We start from the raw sequence: 21,145 nt of genomic DNA on the forward strand, positions 1-21,145 counted from the left end.
GAAATGTAAGGAAGTTTGGATCTCGCAATGATGTCCATCATAACCTCAAAAGTTATCAGCCATACTGTGATGGAACAGATGGGGAATAGTTGACCGGAACTTAGCTCTGGAGACTAAACATGGGTTCCACCACTTCAAGCCTCCAATAAGCAAAGTGGTGGTATTGCACTGGTTGATTGAGAGTCATCTACCACTACTATTGTTTGATAACCCAGAGGAGCATTATTCCTCCATGTGGTGTGGGTGGCACACCTCTCGACCTCTGCTTGCGTTGGTTCACATCTGGGTGGTTACCCACAGTGTGCTTGCGCATGGGGGTTATACCTAGGATTACAAACAGTCCCACCATCGTGAAGGTGCAAGCAGAGGATTTGGCTGTCACAGACCACTCGGACTTCACCGAAATTGGTTCATTTGACTTGAGTGTTAATATATTTGTCATTTTTCAGTTTACATACATTCAGTGATCACCGAATTATGACCACTCTATCTGTTGTGGGCTATGCCTCATAGTTTGCTATATAAAAAGCTGAACAGCTTCATACAATAGAGCAGTGATAATTTGCATCTGGTGATGCAAGGCAAAGTGATAAAGTAGCAGTTATAGGACAGAGTAAAGATATCATGGAGTTTTAAAAAGGAATGATGGTAGGAGCTCATGTGTCAAGTGCTTCCATATCAGAAATCACACATCTTTTTGGTTGCTCACAGCCCACTGTGGTTAAGGCATACAAAGAATGGTGTCAAATGGGTCAACTTCTGCCGACAGAATTGTAGAGGATTAGCAAGGTAAATGTTTGTGGAGAGCAAAGGGTGTAATGCATTGTATGTGCTTAACTGCAGTCACTGTGCAATAGTTGGATATCACAGTGCAATACAGGGAATGCAAGAACAATATTCACAATGAAGATGCACAGCACACTGAGATGTATGAGGTTCCACAGCAGATGACCCAAGAGACGGTGCCTCTCTAGCCAGGTGGGCAGGATCAGCAGTGTGTAGCACACGCTTCTTGATTAGACCAGCGTTCGAGCCCATGACCACCAAATACGGAGGATGCAGAAAGGTCAGGGAATGATCACCACATATCCCTGTAGCAATATGGCCTTAGTTGTTAATGCTCCTAAAAACCAAATAACAAACAAACAATAACAAACCCAAGAGACAGCTTCTCCTCACTGCCAGTCATCGTTTAAAGCAAATGCTGTGGCAAACGACACATTCGTTAGACAGTGGAGTACTGGAAACGTGTACTGGTCAGACGAGTCCAAATACCTGGTGCAACACTCCAGTGGACACCTTCATGGGTAGTGTAAGCAACACTTCCATGGACCCATTGTATGGTGCCCACTATCCAGGCAGGTGGCAGTAGTTGCCGGCAAGAACCAGGACCTTTGTATGGAATGTTTCACTAGTGCGGTCTACTAGCAACTCTTAGCAGATCATGTGAACCCTGCCATGTCTCATTTTTTTCTGGACAGAAAATGGGATCTTCCAAGATGATAATGTGCCATGACATTGGGCCTGCACTGTGCACAATTGGTTTTAGGAATACAGTGAGCCGACTGGGCTAGCCAGGTGGGTAAAGTGCCTGCCTGGCAACCCAAAGGTCGCCAGTTCGAAACCCGCCTTGGGCTTGGATCAAAGTACTGCAAAAACCTTGGGAGGTGCACTATGGCCACAGAAGCCGATGTGCCAACAACTACCAAAAAAAATACAGTGAAGTTATCACACATTTAAATTGGCCTCCAAATTTGCCTGGCCTTAGTGCAATTGAGCACTTGTGGAATGTTTTGGAATGGGAAATTAGGCATGTGGACACATAATCATTGCCTATTCCGACACTGTGGAAAGCCTTGCAGGCAGAATGGCTGCAGATCCCTACAGACATCTTCAAACAACTAGTGGAGTCAATGTCTAGGCAAATAGTGGTTGTTATCTGCACAAACGGTAGTACAACACAAGTAGGTGGTCATAATTCAGTGATCACTTCAGTGTATATAATTTAAATATAGATGTTGTTACATAATGCCTTACAGCCATAAACATCGAAACGAAAAAGAGACAACCTCCAAATTCAGTTCATTCTCCCACCCTGTGTAAATTACATTTTTCCACCTAGTTTGAGGAATCCTGCCATCCACACAGTCTGAACAGTATCTGTCACCAGCTTCTTAAATGCTGATTTCCAGATAATGGGGAAAACTCAGATTTCTAGATGGCCTCTAGTTTTCAACATTGATTTTATAGCATCTTCTACCAAGATTTCTGGTACAACCTCTACATCTGGTGTTGGATTCAGGCGTTGTCCTTTATCCTTATAAAGATCTACATAAAATTCTTCCATTTGTTTTAGTATTTGTTGTTGGGTTGTACCATCTTCAAGCTTCAGAGCAAAAATTTGCTCTTGTGTGTAGTCATTTTTCGTTTTGCTCTCTTTAGCACTTGATTTTCTTCCTGTGTTCGTCTGATGAGATCAACATTGAACTTGCTCATTTCTTCTTTTATGCACTTTCTTATGGTCTTACATGATTGTACATATTTGTTTCTTGTGTTACCACTTTACTTCATTTCTTGTCACTTTTTCATCATTGCAATTGTTTCTTTTGATATTCTGGTTAGCTTTTTTTGTTTTACAGTAGGTGCATGGGCATACAATAGTCTGTGACTTTGTCACTGTCAGTTGGAAGGTCTTGCAGCACATGAAAACAATTAGACAGTTCTAGTTCAAAGTTTGGACAATTTTCAATATTTGGTTAGTGTCAATCCTCTTCACTTTAGTTGACTTGATCAATTTCTTTTGCTCTTTCTTGCAATCAGTTTTGATTTTTGCTCTCAGTTACCGATGGTTGCTTCCAACATTAAAATAGTTCAAGAAATTTATAATTGAACATAGAAACAACAACTACTATCAATTTACGTATATCAATTGACATGTACAGCAATACCTTGCACAGTGTAGCTTCAATTAGTATGGGATTCACTATAGTGTGGTTTATAATCTGTGACTGTAATTGATAATGCGGTCATATATGGCTGATATTTTTCTAAAAGGTGCCATTGTGACGTTTAAAGCATATTATTTGAGATGAACTTTTTCTCAAGCAATAAATGCTATAATTGGAGTTGCACCATCTTTGGCCGAATTATGGAAAAATTGCAACATCAAAAATGCTATCGAAAACATAAACGAAGCATGGCTCGAAGTTAACGAGAGTAACGTGAGAACAGTTTGGAAGCAAATTTTGCCTCATTGTGCAGCTATTCCTGTAGGTTTGAGTCGGAAATTCATGATGTTTCCAAAGATGTTGTCAAAATTGGACAATCTTGGATTCAAGTCTTTGTAAATGGCTGATGTTCAAGAGTGTATTGATGCATATTCTCAAGTTCTCGATACTCTCCTTAACTTAGACCAAGAACAGGCACATGAGGAAGCAGAGGAAAGTCCAGAGTATAACGAAGGAGATAGTAAAGTGCGGGAAAAAGAATTTCCCTTAAAAGAACTTAAAAAATGTTTAGGGCAGTGGAAACTGCTTCAGACTTAATTATGAATCATGATCCAAATGTAGAGTGGAGCATTAATGCCCGACGAGCATTAGAAAATGCCATTCAGTGTTATCAAGAACTCCACAAAGCAAAGAAGAAAAACATAATGGTGCAACTTAGATTAGATAGATTTTTCTTTAATCAGTAAAATTTTCTAGCTTTCATTTTTTCAAAATAAAATTGTCATTGTTTTCCTTTTTTCAAAATAAAGTTTATCAATTAATTTCGTTCTTAGTCTACCTCATTACTATTTGTATTTATTATTTTTCTAACTAATCATGCATAATTATTTCTACTATAAAAAAATCCTTATGATACCCCATGTATCATTATTTTTCCAATTGAAATTATTCCCCATTTAGTGCTGATTCAGTCAGTGTGGTAGTTTTTTCCAACACATTATTGTTGCTGTATTGGAAACTGGCACATCAAAACTCCAATGAATTTTGACTTGCCAGTCAGTAAAACAGTGAACAGAATGGTGAACATGAACAATCAGTACTAGTGAGAACGACTGGTTACGAAAAAACAAGATTTACTGTTGTATTAATATGTATGGCTGATGGTACAAAGCTGAGGCTAGTGGTAATTTTTAAGAGAAAGAACATTACCAAATGTAAATTCCCTAAAGGAGTAGTCATACATGTTCCCGAGAAAGGTTGTATGTATGAACAGAGTTTTAAAATATAGCTGAAACCAGTTTGGTGTTCCCGACCGGGGTGCTAAGGAAAGGAAAAAGTCTACTGGTCTGGGATACATTTAAATGCCATCTGATGGATAGTGTTGTTGCTGAAGTTAGATCCCAGAGCACAGATATATCAGTGATTCCTGGAGGTCTAACCAGCATTGTGCAATCACTTGATGTCTGCCTGAACAAACCTTTTAAGGATGCTATGAGAAATCTGGAACAACTGGATGATTGAAGAGGAAAAGACATTTACAAAGGGAGGAAGCATTTGGGCTCTGACACTAGAAACTGTTTGTGAATGGGTTGTTCAGGCGTGGGGAAATATCAGACTGTAAACTGTGGTGTGTTCATTAAGAAATGTGATATCTCCAGTGCACTTGATGGGACAGTGGATGATTTCTTGTAGAATGACAGTGAAGTAGTTGCTGATGATCCTATGATAGCTGAAGATACGGATGACCTTTATGATGATTAAGTTCAATGATATGTTATTTGGTAATGAAGATAGTGATGAACAATTTTTGAATGCCTTTTAGTTAATAAATATTCAGTAAGAGTAGGTACTATTTTTTGTTGTAAAGAATTTATTCCTGTATTATGCCATACCTTGTGTATACCGTATATAATAATGCCCTTATAATGCTCCCAAATTAGTGTTAATTCCTAACGATATTATTATTGTATAAATAAAGGCACTAGAATTAAAACATTTTTATTTCATCCTGTGCAATCATCATTCATGAGTCACATTTTTATTAAATATTTTAGGAATAAGATATTTAACTGAGAGGAATAAGATAGACCGTGTGTGTGTGTGTTTTAAGTTTTTTATTCTCACTACAAGTATTTTGGTATGGCTTTGTACAAAAATGGAAAACCTTTTACAACCTCTTAAGTATTTGCTGCAAAATGTCTAGGATCATGCCCAAGATTGAAATGTCCCATTATGGTAGGCCTATCAGTACTGTCCAAAAGCTGGTGTTGCATAATACACGAACTATGTGAAAAAAATCTTTTTTTTTAACCAAAAAATCAATGGTCACATTGCACATGAAGTGTGCAACGTGACCATTGATTTTTCTTATACACTTATTACTGCTTATACACGAGTATATGTGGTATTTATTTATTTGTTTAATATGTTTAGTTTAGGTAATTAAAATACCCATCTTACTCAGTTCAAAAGGTAATACTCTGTGAAGCAAGGAAAAGTTTGTAAGGCGAATATCCAGTATAAAAAATTTGTGTTAAAGATGATCAAAAATTTGAAATCTTAAATGCAAAATTTCAAGACTAGTAACTTTGATTTGTTTTTGTATTTTGTATTTGAAAGTTTGCAAATCAGATGCCTTGTAAACCAGAAATGCATTGTACTTGCATTCAGTCAATTATGTGCATGATGCAGTTTATCCCCCCAACCCCACCACTGTTTGAAAATTCTTTATCCACTGTCAATCCAGCTACAACTAATTCAGAATTTAGCTGTAATCAACTTGCTTTTGCATAAGTCTAATCCTTAATTTCTCAATTAAAAAAAAATTGATAACTGATAATTACTGAAACAAACAAGTAATGGAAAACTGTTACCAAAGTCATTTTATGTTTTCCACAGGAAGTTTTAGTGGCGTCATAACTCTTTACAGCTACTTGTTTTGTTTCATCTCACCAAATTTATTAGGAGGTTTTTCTAATGATTTTGGTCAGATAATATTTATTGAAAACTATTTACAGGCATTTCCAATTTGTTGTTACAATCAAAAGTGCTGTCTTATCGATTAAATTCTGCTTTCTTGATATAAGGGGTTTGTTTACAAATGCTGATGATACCAGAACAATGTGATGAAAAATTCTGTAGACTTTTTTTTTTTTTTTTTAACTCATAGGGAAAAAAATGGGCTGTTTTGGTATTTATATTTTCAAATTTTGAAATATAAATACCAACCTCCCATCATCAGACTAAACCTTCTCATCATGATATAACGTATGAATAACCTCCAAGTCAAGTTTTTAGTAATGTTTAACTTTTCTTTTGTAACTTCATTAGCTGTTTTATTTAAATAGCTGGTGGATTTTTCTTTTTCATTCAGACTACAGGATTCTTGTTCTTCTGAAGTAATATTTATATTTTAAATAACAGCTGAAAATGATGGACTTGAAGTGCTATTGGAGGTGATGATTCATAAAGATACTGATACATCACAGTTTGGGAAAAATTCTTATGTTATTTCAAGGGAAGACAGTACGTTGCTCATTCATTTCAGCAGTATTAAAGGTAATTAAAAAATTTTTATTTCAAATTTGTATATGTCAGTGTGTAATGAATCTTTATCAAAGATATACTTGAGAGAGTGAGAGTGAGTGAGTTATTTAGTGGCTGCATAATTTTAAAATTTTATTCACAATAGGTACTAGCTTGCACTAGGTTTAGGCATAAGCAGCAAAGCTGTAATGATCCATGATCCATCTGACAGATTTGGAATATTTTATACACCAAAAACAGTAAAACTTATAAATTTAAATATCTATTAGAATTATGCCAGTTGAATTTTACTATTTCTCCAGTATGTAATTTTGATTTCAGTCATTTTTTTTTTATTAAAAAAAATACATATTCCTGATGGTGCCATCATTCATCAGAAAATACTTGTTATGGTAACTTTCAGTAGAGCTTTTTGCCTGCTTACTACACTGTGATTTGGCTGTACAGTACAGTTGGTTGGGAAATGTATTTTTTCTTTTATAACAAGACAATTGTTTCTGATAATGTTTTTTTTTTGATCTTATTATACAATATAATATCAGATTATAGAATAAATTTTTAGCTTCCATTTTAAATTATTTTTTGCCTTTTTTTTTTTCTCCCCTCAAAAAAAAAAAAAAAAAACAATTCATGAAGAAGAGGCACCATGTTGATAAGGCTTTTTGCACATCAGCAAGACAGTAAATAGCAGTGTATATGGAAGAGACTAATAGATTTTCTATGTTATGTTTAAGATGTGTTTTTGCAATTTTCAGCAGAATTCACTTTTTTTTTTTTTTTTATTTTAAATAAAAGGTGTAAAACAGCATCTTTTAAAATTTTTAATTTTTTATTGAAACAAGAAGTACATACAATAAGTACTTCTTGTTTCAATAAAATACAATAAGAAAAGATGTAATATTGGTTTAAGCAGAATTCAAGAAGCCCAAAACATTTCCAAAAGTTAAAAATAAAGTTAGACATCTGTCAAGTGACCCACCATTATATTTGCTACATTTTTTTTTTTTTTTTTTTTTGGGCCCTATCCCCAATCAGTGTTACCAGAATTAAATAATTTGCTAATGGAGATATTGTACTACATGATACTACTCCCAGCATTAAATAAATACTACCAAAAACAAAACCAGTGAACCCTTTTTCCTATACTTCCTCTTACTCTTATATTGGTGTGTTTCCAATTAACCTTCAATCAATTCATTGTGACCAGAATGGATTAAAAAACAGTTGTCTGGTGAGTGACTTGTGTATTCATAATGCAATTAATAGACATATTTTCAGTTTTATAGAGTACCTGGATAGCAGGTCTTCTACTTGAAGTATGAAGTCCAATATTATATTTGGTTGTTTGTTTGAGTGCAGTAGCATACTGTACATTTTATATAGTTATTCTTATAATTGTATAATTTTTTTTGCACTTATAATATCTGCTAATGTATCACTTTATCTAACAATATATGCAGCCCTGTAAGGTTTTGTCATGTTTTTTTGTTATGATTAGGCTGATTTTTTACAATATTTACAGTTTTTTCTTAATGATAGGTTTGTTGTATTGCTTTTTGATAGTATTTATTTAACTAGAAGGTTCCCTTTATTTCATATATTTGCCTTCATTATGAGGTGGTTTTGGTTTTCTGAATTGTTATTTGAGATCCCCCCCAATTGGTAATTCGTTCCAAGTCCTCGGGAATTGAAATTTTCACTATATAACTAAGTTATTTATCTCTCTAAAAGGTCATTTTTATAATGGAAATTGCGCTGCATTTTCATTGTTTTCATACGTTCTGTTATGAGAATCAATTTTGAACACCTTTGTGATATTTTTCTAAAACACATTTCTGGAGGTCACTACCCATAAAACAATAAAAACAACTTACACTTTCCGGTTTATTAGACTTTTCTGTTAGTGCAATCTATTATAAACGGTTAGTAAACTCGATCTTATTGCATTTGCGATAATACCGATAACCGGAGTTCTGTGGGTTTTTACGTTATGATATTATGGTGAAATGAGTTCCCCCTTCACTGAAATCTTCAATCATATAAAAAACATAAATAAATTTTCAGAATCTTTTCTTCATTCCTATTTACTTATTACAATAGTGAAGGGAAAGGGACCAACGGAAAGTGCAAGTGCTGGCAGTGCTAGGAAACGAAATAAAATTGATTTAGAAATGAAGATGATTAATTAAGAAGTACGAAGCAGGAAAAAGTTTGTCATCTATTGCACGGGAATTAGGTCTTCCTGCTTCAACAGTGAATACTTTTCAAGGGACAGTGCACATATAATTAAAGTATCAACGCATTTAAGATCAACAGTGATCACAAAACAACGTTTAGTGCTATATTGAAGATGGAAAAGCTATTAATAATACGGATGGAAAATCAGATTCAGAAGCAAGTGCCCCTGAGTTCAATGGCCATTTAAGCAAAAGCAAGAAGTATTTATGAAGATATTAAGGATAAGTACAGCGAGCCCCAAGCCAAGTTCGTGGTAAGCAACAGGCGGTTTAATAGGTTCAAGCATTGCGCTGGTTTCCAACCCTAAAGTATGCGGTGAAGTGGCCAGTGCTGATTCTGCAGCTGCAGAGAAATTTTGTGATGTGTTGGGAAAAACCCATTCTAAATCTCCACAGCCCTCAACTTCCGCAGCGGCATACTTAATCAGCCGTAGAGTTTATTCTGGCAACGATGCCCAAAAGGTAAAACTTGCTGACATTATGCCTGTCTCCTCATTTTGTAATTTTATAATTTTGAAAATTTTGTACACTTTTTTTGTAATTTTTCTTGTGCATGAGATAAAAAAATTGAATAAATAATTCTATTTACATGTTCGTCGAACATTTCTTTTTTGCTTCAGTCAAATTTGTGAGTGCTGCATGAGCATTTAGGGACATTCCGACTTACATAGATTTCCACGGAACACAACCCTTACCTAAGTCGGGGAGTGGCTGTATTTGACATCTTCTGAATAACCTGAAAGCATGTGGGATTCCTTTAAAAACCTATCTTGTACTTAGTGTTTATATTGCATTATGGCAAGCTTAAAAACTGAAATAGTAAGGGAATTAAAAGAGGATTGAATACTGGTGGTAATAAGCTGTTCTTGTTATCTGATTAATTTTTATGCTGAAAAGGGAGTTACATGTCTTTTTGCAAAATTCAGTAAACATTTGGTGGTTGTTTACTACTATCTAGGAAGAAGTGTTAAAAGAAAATATAGATTTGAACATTTCTTTTTTGCTTCAGTCAAATTTGTGAGTGCTGCATGAGCATTTAGGGACATTCCGACTTACATAGATTTCCACGGAACACAACCCTTACCTAAGTCGGGGAGTGGCTGTATTTGACATCTTCTGAATAACCTGAAAGCATGTGGGATTCCTTTAAAAACCTATCTTGTACTTAGTGTTTATATTGCATTATGGCAAGCTTAAAAACTGAAATAGTAAGGGAATTAAAAGAGGATTGAATACTGGTGGTAATAAGCTGTTCTTGTTATCTGATTAATTTTTATGCTGAAAAGGGAGTTACATGTCTTTTTGCAAAATTCAGTAAACATTTGGTGGTTGTTTACTACTATCTAGGAAGAAGTGTTAAAAGAAAATATAGATTTAAACATTTCAACTAATGCATGCTACTGATTTAAAAAGGAGTTTGAAGCACGTGTTCATGCATTTGCTCTCTAAAAAGTCTGTTTAAAGATGGGGTTAGAATGGATGAGAAAAGTCATGCACTTTTTGAGTTTTCTTGTTGAAAAAGTACAACAAAGTGATCATGAGTGAGTGGCATTGATTCATGTTCAAATACACTTCACGATCCAAAAGTTTTGAAATTGAATAAATTGATGAACTCAAGAAAAAGAACTGAATCGCCGACTTCTGCTGATAGTAATCCTAAACAGGCAAAGCAAGCTGATAATTTTAGGCATGTTATCTTACTCTTGCAGAAAGTCTAGTCATGCTCTTCTCTTCTAACCTAAAAAAAGCAATTTGCTTGTTTCTTCAATTCAACAATCAAACAATCTGACGACATACTGAAGTCATTATTCCTAGATATGTTGAAGAATGTTATTTCATATTTATTTTACTAAAAGTTTGCAAATTTTACACTTCCATTTTGAAAATTGATTACCATAGCAGATTAAGCCAGAAGGGTGATTTTCACTTATTCATATATTATTGATGAATTTGAAGTACTGATTAGGTCAAGTGCAGAAATTGTAGGAATATGGGGAGTACTTCATACAGGAAGGACAGACAGGACAGGAGAGGTGGAGGAGGTTATAGTCTTAGTTAAGAAGAATATTAAATCTAAGGTATACATTATATCCAGTTGACATGGGTGACAAATGCAATGTTAAGTCAGTTTGGTTAATATAAGCAGTGGAAAAACAAAATTGAGAGTAGGAATGTGTTATAAGCCTAATGACTGTGATGAGTATACCAAACAACTCTACAGGGAAATAGAATGGAGCAGCAAATCAGAATGTCTCATAATGAGTGATTTTAATATTCCAGATGTTGATGGGAATTTGATTGAAAAGTAGCAAGACTTTTCTGGATTTCTTGGAAGACTGTTTTCTACAGCAGCATGTTAGAGAGGCAACCAGAGGAAGCAATACTCTTGATCTGGTTACCAGCAGTGGTTCCCTTTTGCATTAAAATATTCAGGTAAAAGACCCACTGGGTAGCAGGGATCACAGTGTGCTAATGTGGAATTTAATTAAAGACAAAACTACTGTCAAGAGCAAATGGAGAGGCTTTTGCTTTCGAAGGGTGACTACAGAGGTCTCAGACAGTTTTTAAATTGTATGCAGTGGGACCAACTGATGATGTTAACAACAGCAAATTCTAAATGAGAAGTATTCAGGGAAGTAATCAAAGAAGCTACTGGACTTTTCACACCAACAAAGAAATACTGTTCAAGGCTTAGATATCAATGAATGTCAGATGAGCTATCGAGACAATGGCAGAGAACAAAAGTGCATGCGATGCATATTGAGGCTCCTCTGTACCTCTGCAGAAAAACATTACTACTTAAATATGCAGGCGCCTCCGTAGCCAGGTGGGCAGGAGCAGCAGTGCGTTGCACACGCTTCTTGATTAGACCGGGGTTTGAGCCTGTGACCACCAAATACAGAGGATGCGGAAAGGTCAGGGAATGACCACCGCATATCCCCGGAGCAATATGGCCTTAGTTGCTAATGCTCCTAAAAACCAAATAACAACTTAAATATGCAGTCAAAATACAAAATTGTTCTCCACACCCCATTCAGCCATGCCTCTTTAATCCACCATTTCACAATCTATAGAAATAAACCAAATAAATTATGACCAGCAGGCTTACGGCTCCTTGAAATATCACAAAATTGGAATGTTCCTCTCCGCAATAGGCTGCAGATAAAGAATTATTCTCACCCATCATGGACTCCCTTTCCTCAACTGACCTGTGATACTTATTTTCTCCAATGGGGAAATAATCGTCTACAGACTTTAAATGTGCAACTCCATGCTATCCAAATTCAAAACTATTTTGACTTCTTACCAATATATACAGATGGTTCCAAATCTCATTCAACTGGTAGAGCAGCAACAGTGTTTCCCTCTGCTACCATATCAGCTTCTCTTCCATCCGAGTAAGCAACTTTTCAGCGGAACTATTTGCAATACAATTAGCTGTAGAAAATTTGACTCTTCACCCATCTGCAAAATATTTAGTTTACACTGACTCTCTCAGCTCAGTTAGAGCAATGCAGAATCCCTCTCATAAAGTTCACCCTGTTTTAAATCAAATCAAGAATTTGCTGTTGAAAATTGAATATCATCAGCAAATAGCGAACTATTGCTAGATTCCAGCATATTCAGGCATTAAAGGGAATGAACTGGCTGATGCTGATATTGCTGCTAAAAATCCATCAACTTTAGACTTAACCTCTGTCTTCATTCCAGCTTCTGAATATAATATCATAATTCAAGCAGCATACCATGCACAGTAGACAGAGCAATGACATAAGCAAACATAAAATTGCTCTGTCCATGCACAGTGGACAGAGCAATGACAAACTTTTCCAGTTGAAACAGGACCCAAAATTTTGGCACTCAAGCATTAAGACAGTTCGACGAGAAGAAGTGGTACTTGCACAGATTAGAATAGGGCATATTCATCTGACTCGCCCTCCATCTATTCACAGGCGATGATCCTCCTCGGTGTCCGCACTGCTCTGAACATCTAACAGTCAAACATATTTTGATTGACTGTTCACATTATGAATGACATCGAAATTCAATATTTCATTCTCTGACTAATCTCTGAGAACTGATAACATTAAATCATATCATTGGTGAGATAGCAAATATTAATGAACTTTTCTGTTATTTGAAACAAATAGGAATGTATGAATGACTATGATTAGTTTCTGAGCTGAAATGAAATTGAACTGTCTTCATATTAATTATTATTATTTTTTTTTACATTCCTATGAATAGGCACACTAGCCACATCAGCTTGTGTGCCATTAAACCCACACACACACACACACACACACACACACACACACACACACACACACACACACACACACACACACACACACACAGTTATTATTTGCCTATACTGGCAACTGATATGTAATGTATTATTACATATTATTTAAATAGTGACAAGATTTGTAGCATGGACAGGTAACAAATAAACTATATCAAATTAAGCATGCGATTGGAACATGGCAGTGTAGCTTGCACAGGAATCATAAAGAGTACGTCATGTGGTTCAAGCCCACATGACCACTAAATACGGCATAATAATGTTCTGTTGATAACATCAAAGATATTTGATTTTAATAATATTGAATAACATCTATTGATAACTTGTGAAGTCCTTTGTATGTGGCCATCCTGCAGTATAAACATAAAATTTATTTGTCATTGCTATAAGTTGCCATATGGGGTAAATAAGCATTAAATTATTGACCAGAAAACACAACAGCTTGGCTCTTAGAAATAAAACAAAACATGAATTAAAATTTTAACATACCACTCTGTGAGTTGGCATAACAGTTACAAATGACTGTAAGGATGTTTTTTGGAGTAATTTTGTGTTAAAATTAAAATTTATTAAAATGAAAGTCACCTTCCAAAGAAATAATTCTAGAGCACTAATGATTTTGTCAAATTTTTGGGTGCTAATATCTCAGTACTGGCAGTGTTTGCCACCACTGAGTTCTGCATTTTCATGAAGGATGGCATTACTTGTAAAAATTATGCTTACACTGTATCTCACATAAACAAAGCTGTCACAGACTGGCTTTGTTTAAGTGAGAGTACTCCTTAAAATATCAAGAGTGAGAGTAAATTCTAAGTAGCACTATCATTGAGGCATATGCAAGAATTGGTGGTCGTGCGCATGTTGGTTGTGATATACACCTCAATGAGATGTGAACAGGATTGTACCAAGCTCTGTATTGGCCATGTTATTTATTAAACATAACATTTATTTCCCAAGGGATCAAAATGAATTTATAAAACATATTAACCACATTTTGTAATAAATAAAGTTGTTCACCTAGAAGGGCCTATTCTTTATCCTTGAAGTAATATGTGCTTTGCATAAATATTAATTTTTTTAAACTTTACATAAATATGAATGTTTTTATTAGCAAATACCATTGAAAAAGATTCTGTTGTAATAATTTCTTTAAAAGTTATCAAAATCTAACAATGTTCCCTCCCCCTTCAAAAATAGCACCAAGCTCTTTAGTGGCAATATATCTGAGCCATATATCTATCCCTATCTTTCTCTTAATGTAATCATTCTTTTGTGTGCTCCTCTAACTGATTGTTCATGGGGTGACCTTGAAATCAGTAAGCTGGTTTAATAATAAAAATCCACGTCAGAATTCTTTTAAGCTAAAGGAAGGGCTTTTGCTTTCGTAAAGGTGACTACAGGGGTCCCAGAGTTTTTAAATTCTATACAGTGGGATCAACTGATGATGTTATCAACATTGAATTCTAAATGGGAAGCCTTCAGTGACTTAGTCTTGGAAAGTACTAGGCTTTTCATGCCAACTAAGAAATACTGTTCAAGGTTTAGGCCTAAATGGGTGTCAGAAGAATTAATGAGGCTCGTGGAAGAGAAGAAAAATGCGTGGGATGCATATAAATTATCAGGCGACACAGAAGCCTATGGCAGTATATAAAATAGTCTGTAATCAAGTCGCAAAGGAGGTTAGGCAGGCGAAGGCAGATTACGAGAAATCTTTGGCAAAGCATGCAAAGAAAAACAGCAAAGAGTTATTTACTTATGTGAACTCTAGAAGGAAAGGGATGAATCAGATTGGACTACTTAACATAGATGGGTTGACCATTGATGATCATGCTCAGGTAGCTAATAAACTGTGAGTATTTTGCATCTACATTCAAACATGAGGAGTTATTCAAGGAGGGAAATGCCAGAAGTTTACCAAACTAACATGGAGCTAAGTGAGTTTGCAATAACTGAGACCAAAGTGGAGGAGAAATTGTTGAAGTTAAATGTAAGGAAGGCACTTGGTGTAGATGGGATCTATCCAGTTATATTAAAGGAGGTAGCAAAGGAAGGAAGCATCCCTAGCCATAATCATGAGAGCTTCCTTGGACTTAGGGGAAGTCCCCATTTACTGGAGGTGTGCACAAGTAACTATAGACCTGTTAGTTTAACTTATATGCTGCAGAAAATAATGGAGTCACTGTTAAAGAAACATTGCAGGATCATCTAGATAAGACTGCAGTAATAGTTAAGACACAGAATGGGTTTGTTAAAGGGAGGTCTTTTCTGACCTATTTGATTGGATACTAGGATATGGTTACAAAGGAACTGGATGCAAAAAATTTTGATATCATATACTTCGATTTCAGAAAAGCTTTTGATACTGTTGCACATGGAAGACTGCTGTACAAATTGGAGCGGTATGGCATTAAGGGTAAGTTGCTGCTACAATAGATAAAGGGATGGTTGAGTGGAAGATGATAGAGTGGTAATCAACGACACTACTCTTCGTGGACGAATGTTATTAGTGGAGTTCCCTAGGGTTCGGTGCTGGGCCCATTGTTTTGTGTATTCATCAATGATATTGATGAAGGCATATCAGGCTTAATGTCCAAGTGTGCAGATGATACAAAGGTTGGCAGGGTTGTTAATGTAAAGTCAGTATGCTACTCCAACTGGATCTAGATAAGTTGGGCAGATGGGCTGAGAAGTGGCAACTGAAATTTAACACTGACAAATGCAAAGTACTGCATATGGGTATCAATAATCCAAGAGAAATGTATGAACTGTGTGGTACTACACTCAGGGAAGTGGAAAGTGAAAAAGACCTTGGGGGTAATTGTGTAGTCAGATATGAAGTTCATTCGCTGACCAGTGCAGACGGGCTGTCAGGGCAGGTCATGGAGTCTTGTCAATGATATATAGGTATTTTGCTAGCCTGGACAGGGAGGTGATTATCCCGTTGTACAAGGCAATGGTGAGGCCTCACCTTGAGTACTGTATACAGGTGTGGGGTCCTCATTTTAGGAAGGATGTAGAGTTGCTAGAACAAGTATAAAGAAGGACATGAAGATTGGTGAGGGGAACAAAGGGGTGCTCTTGCCAAGAAAGTCTTAAGTTCTGCAGATTGCAATGCCTGGAGAGGGAGTAATATGCACATGCGAGGTGATCTGTTTGAGGTGTATAAGGCCTTGAATGGTTTGAGCAAGCTGAATGCTGATGGGATTCTTCCTTTTGCTCAGATTAAGAACCCTGAGGGGGCATAGATTTAAATTGAGGAAAGACAGTTGTAGAATAGATATGCGGAAATTTGCCTTTAGCCAGCAGATAATTGATTGATGGAACAGACTTCAATCTTTTGTTGTGGAAGTGGATAGCTTAAATAAATTTAAGGCTGAGCTGGACAGGCATTTGGAATGAATGGAGGGGTGAAATGGGAGGTGTTTTTTTTTTTTTTTGGCTGATGCTACCTAAGCTTGCTTCCGTGCATTGTATCCTGTACTAATGGTAATGTTCCTGCACATGATAATTATAAATTGTATATTATAAAAAGGATTTTAAGAATATAATGGTATTTTACCTGCCTCTCCATCTCCTTGACGTTCTTGCTTGTGATAGATTATAAATTGTACATTATTATTGTCTGCTCAAAGCTAATAAACACTTATTTGCTTTGTAATAGATAATTTTTCCTTTTAAGTTACTGACTGCTAAATTGTCTGCCTGGAAGGTCACTTGGTAATGGCTTGTGTCTGACAATATATCAGCACAGTACCTTTGTTTCCTGTATGCCTGCATTCTATAATGACCAATACACATCTCTTGGCTGACTGGGCTAGCCAGGTGGGTAAAGTGCCTGCCTGGCAACCCAAAGGTCATGGGTTCGAATCCTGCCTCTAGCTTGGATCAGAGTAAAATGCAAAAACTTTGGGAGGTGCATTATGGCCACAGAAGCTGATGCACTAACAACTAACAAAAAGAAAAAAAAAAAAAAAAAAAAAAAACCCACATCTCTTGAGCAGAGGAACTTCAAAGAAATTTTTAGCAAATTATAAAAATCCTTGTGATTTTACAATGTTGTTTTATAAAACAAGATTATTCAACTACAGTTTTGATGGTGATTGTTTTAATGTTTTCTTATTAATTAAAAGTCTTGGAATTTTTCTTATTAATAATTATGCTTTAAACATAAAATTTAAAATAAGTTTAACCAGATTTAATTTTCTAATAGTGTAATTGAAAGGAAATTATTGTTTGATTTAGCATGAGTTAATGTTTTTTTTGTTGCATTATCTGAGATTTTTTTAGAACTACGAATTTTTCATTGCTTTGGCTACTGTTCCCAATGGATACTTGATAATACAGCTTCTATGGTATTTTTTTTTGTGGAAGGGCATATAATTATATTTTTTATTTTACTATATATTATTTTACTTTATACTGACTCATATCTCTCTATGTAGAATATATGCTTATATAGTATTATGTGCAATAAGATGTCATGTAGAAATGCAATTTTTTTTTCTTTTCTTTTTAATGACTGATATGAACATTAAAAATCTAGAAAATTCCCAGATTTCAGTAAGTCAAGTCCCAAGGTTGCCAGATGTGGGAAGTTTAACTGTGTTTTTGCAATTTAAAATATTAACCTTTTTTAAAACTCTACTGTTTTCCCTTTGGCACTACACTTATTTGCTGTTAGAATAAACAAATGTTGTCAAAAGAAATTAAGAGTATTTTTTCATTACTTACATTACAGAAAAGACACATGAATGAATAATTGGCATGCATGTCAACATCTAAATAACTACCAGTTAGCAATTACTCTAGACACAATAATTATTAATTATTATTAATAATTATTAATTATTAAAACAATAATTATTAATAATTATAAGTCAGTGGTATTGGATGTGAACAGAGTCTAGGATTATGTTTGTGTTAAGACACAGCATTCATTAACTAGACATTGAGTTTGAATTTAATTAAATTAATTTCTGCTAGATTTCATTGTTAGTATTTTCTCCATAAGATAAGGTCATTGTGGGATAAAGCCATAATACATTAAATGTTCAACAGATAATGATATGGAAAAGCTAAGATATAAACACAAATCTGGCACAAAAAGAGAAAGCCCAAGCTAAAGAAAAATTTTCGCCCATCTATTCTGCAACTGCCTTTCATCAATTTGAATTTATACCCCCTATAAAATGCATAAGCTGAGGAAGAATCTCATTAGCATTGAGCTTGCTCAAACCATTCAGAGCCTTATACACCTCAATCAGATCACCTCACAGGTGCCTAGTCTCCAGATGCTGCAATTTGCAGAACTTAAGCCTTTCTTGGTAAGAGCACCCCTTTTTCCCCTTCAGTAATCTCGTTGCCCTTCTCTGTACTTGTTCCAGCATCTCTACATTCTTCCTAAAATGAGGCCTCCAGACCTGTATGCAGTACTCAAGGCATGGCTTGACCATTGCCATGTACAAAGGGATAATCTCCTCCTATTCCCTACAAGCAAAATATTTGTATATCATTGACAATACCCCATGAGTTGCTCTGGCAGTCTGTCTGCACTGCTCAGAAAACTTCATATCTGACTGCACAATTGCTCCCAGGTCTTTTTCATTATCTACCACCCTAAGTGTAGTATCACACAGTTAGTACGTTACTCTGGGGTTACTACCACCCACATGTCTACTTTGCATTTGTCGATGTTAAACTTCAGTTACCACTTCTCAACCTATCTGCCCAACTTTTATAGATCCTGTTGTAGTAACTGAATCACATGCATTTTTTAGTAAATCACATACTGTCTTTACTATCATTAACAACCATGCCAATCTTTTTATCATCTGCAAACTTGACATTAAGTCTGTTATACTTCATCAGTATCATTGATAAATAAAGAAAACAATAATATGTGCCCAACACTGATCATCCGACTGGACCTTATACACTCTGGGCCTTAGTTTTACAAGCTATTAAATATATATAACGGTTTCACAAGGTAACTTTTTTAAAGGTTACCAGAATTTATCTTTGTTGATATTTTAATCTTTTCTTGGTGCAGTATAACCATAGTTGTTTTTGCGCCAGTAAAATCAAAATCAGTCAATCAACCAACACTGAACTCTAGGGAGACCACTAATAACTTGACTGAACAGTACAGTGTTGAGTCAATTTGCTGTGACATAAGCACTGGGAAAGCAAAATTGAGAGCAGGAGTGTGTTATAGGCCTAATGGTTCTGATGAGTATAATAAACAACTAAACAGAGAAATAGTGGGCCAATAAATCAGAGTGTCTTATAATGGGGGATTTTAATTCCAGATATTGACTGGAATTTGAGGGTCGGTCAATCACACACTAGCATGGCTTTTGTGGATTTATTGGATGATTGTTTTCTACAGCAGCATGTTTGGAGGCAACTAGAGGGAGTAATACTCTTGATCTGATTATCAGTAGTAATTCATGTTTTAAGAATCTGCAGATAAAGGAACCACAAGGTGGCAGTGATCACAGTGTGCTGAAGTGGGATTTACTCAAAGAGGTAACTACCATCATGGGGTAAGGGGAAGGGTTTTTGCTTTTGTAAAGGTGATTACATTGGTCTCAGAGAGTTTTTAAATTCTCTACAGTGAATCAACTGGTGATGTTACCAACAGTGAATTCTAAATGGGAAGCCTCAGAGACTTAATCTTGGAGGCTACTAGGCTTTTCATACCAACTAAGAAATATTGTTCAAGGTTTAGGCCTAAATGGATGTCAGATGAATTAAAGGTGGCTCGTGGCCGAGAAGAAAAATGCACGTGATTCATATAAATTAACAGGTGACACGGAAGCCTGTGATAGATATAAGCTGGTCTGTTACCGAGTCACAAAGGAGGTTAGGCAGATTACGAGATATTCCTTGGCAAAGGATGCAAAGAAAAACAGTAAAGAGCTCTTTACTTGTGTAAAATTTAGAAGGAAGAGGATGAATTAGATTGGTCCACTTGATATCAATGGTTCAACTGTTGATGATCCTGCTCAGGTAGTTAACAAATTGAGTATTTTGCATCTACATTTATACATGAGCAGTTATTCAGGGTGGAATGCCAGAGGTGAATTTAACTCTGGCAGTGAGCTAGATGATTTTGTAATAAATGAGAGGAAAGCGGAGTAGAAATAGATGAAAATAAACATAAGAAAGGCATCTGGGTGGGGGGAGGCATCTCCGTAGCCAGGTGGGAAGGAGCAGCAGTGCGTAGCACACGCTTCTTGATTAGACCGGGGTTCGAGCCCGTCACCACCAAATACGGAGGATGCGGAAAGGTCAGGGAATGACCACCGCATATCCAGGAGCAATATGGCCTTAGTTGCTAATGCTCCTAAAAACCAAATAACAAAATAAATATCTGGGTCGGGGGGGGTGGATGGGATCTATCCAGTTATATTAAAGGAGGTAAGCAAACCCTTAGCCATAATTATGAAAGCTTCCTTGGTTCAACTCAGGGGAGTTACCCATGGGCACCGAGTATCAATCAATAGTGGCAAGCGATTTTCTTACTGTGATTAAAGAGTGCTCTCTCTAAATAGTTTTGTTTCTTTTCTAGTTTGCTTATTCTTTTGTTTACTTGAAGTATTTCTGTGCTTTAGAGGTCAAAAGTAAGAACCAAGAAAAGAAATCCATCTTTCTTTTCTTGGTCTTTATATTTATTACTAAGACACTGGCAGAAATTACCAGCATTCTTGATTATACATTCTCTGTCGGCAAGTTCTACCCTTTCATCATTCAGAGATGCCTCGAACTCTGAATGATGGAAGGGGGAGTGCCATGAATGCTGCAGATTCACCAAAAATGGTGAAACGTCTCCAATCTGGAAATTTGTTAATAGAGACCACCAATTCTTGACACTGAACTACTACTACATCTGACATCCTTGAGTGGAATCCCAGTTCAAATCACACCACATACCACCCTCAATTCTTCAAAGGGAGTGATCACTGAATGGGATTTATTGAATGTCCCCAAAGACGAAATAGTTCAGGAATTAAAGAACAAAACGTCAATCAGGCAAAAAGGATCATGATCTGAAAATATGGCAGTTTAGTTCCTACCTGGAGTATAATTTTAGCTTTCAGTTCTCC

At 35.8% G+C, this 21,145-nt stretch overlaps 1 protein-coding gene across 2 annotated transcripts in view; it reads left to right on the top strand.

The window, feature by feature from the left end:
- Art4 (arginine methyltransferase 4) overlaps positions 1-21,145 on the top strand; it is a 261,955-nt gene that overhangs the window by 11,807 nt on the left and 229,003 nt on the right. For both annotated transcript variants that reach the window (XM_090386019.1, XM_090386018.1), the window contains exon 2: positions 6,372-6,506. In XM_090386019.1, coding sequence (XP_090242145.1) covers positions 6,372-6,506 — 135 coding nt within the window. The remainder of the gene's footprint in view (positions 1-6,371; positions 6,507-21,145) is intronic.

This window comes from Mastigoproctus giganteus, chromosome 12 (genome assembly GCF_048544385.1).
Source record: "Mastigoproctus giganteus isolate SK-2022 chromosome 12, ASM4854438v1, whole genome shotgun sequence".
NCBI classification, from domain to species: Eukaryota; Metazoa; Arthropoda; class Arachnida; order Uropygi; family Thelyphonidae; genus Mastigoproctus; species Mastigoproctus giganteus.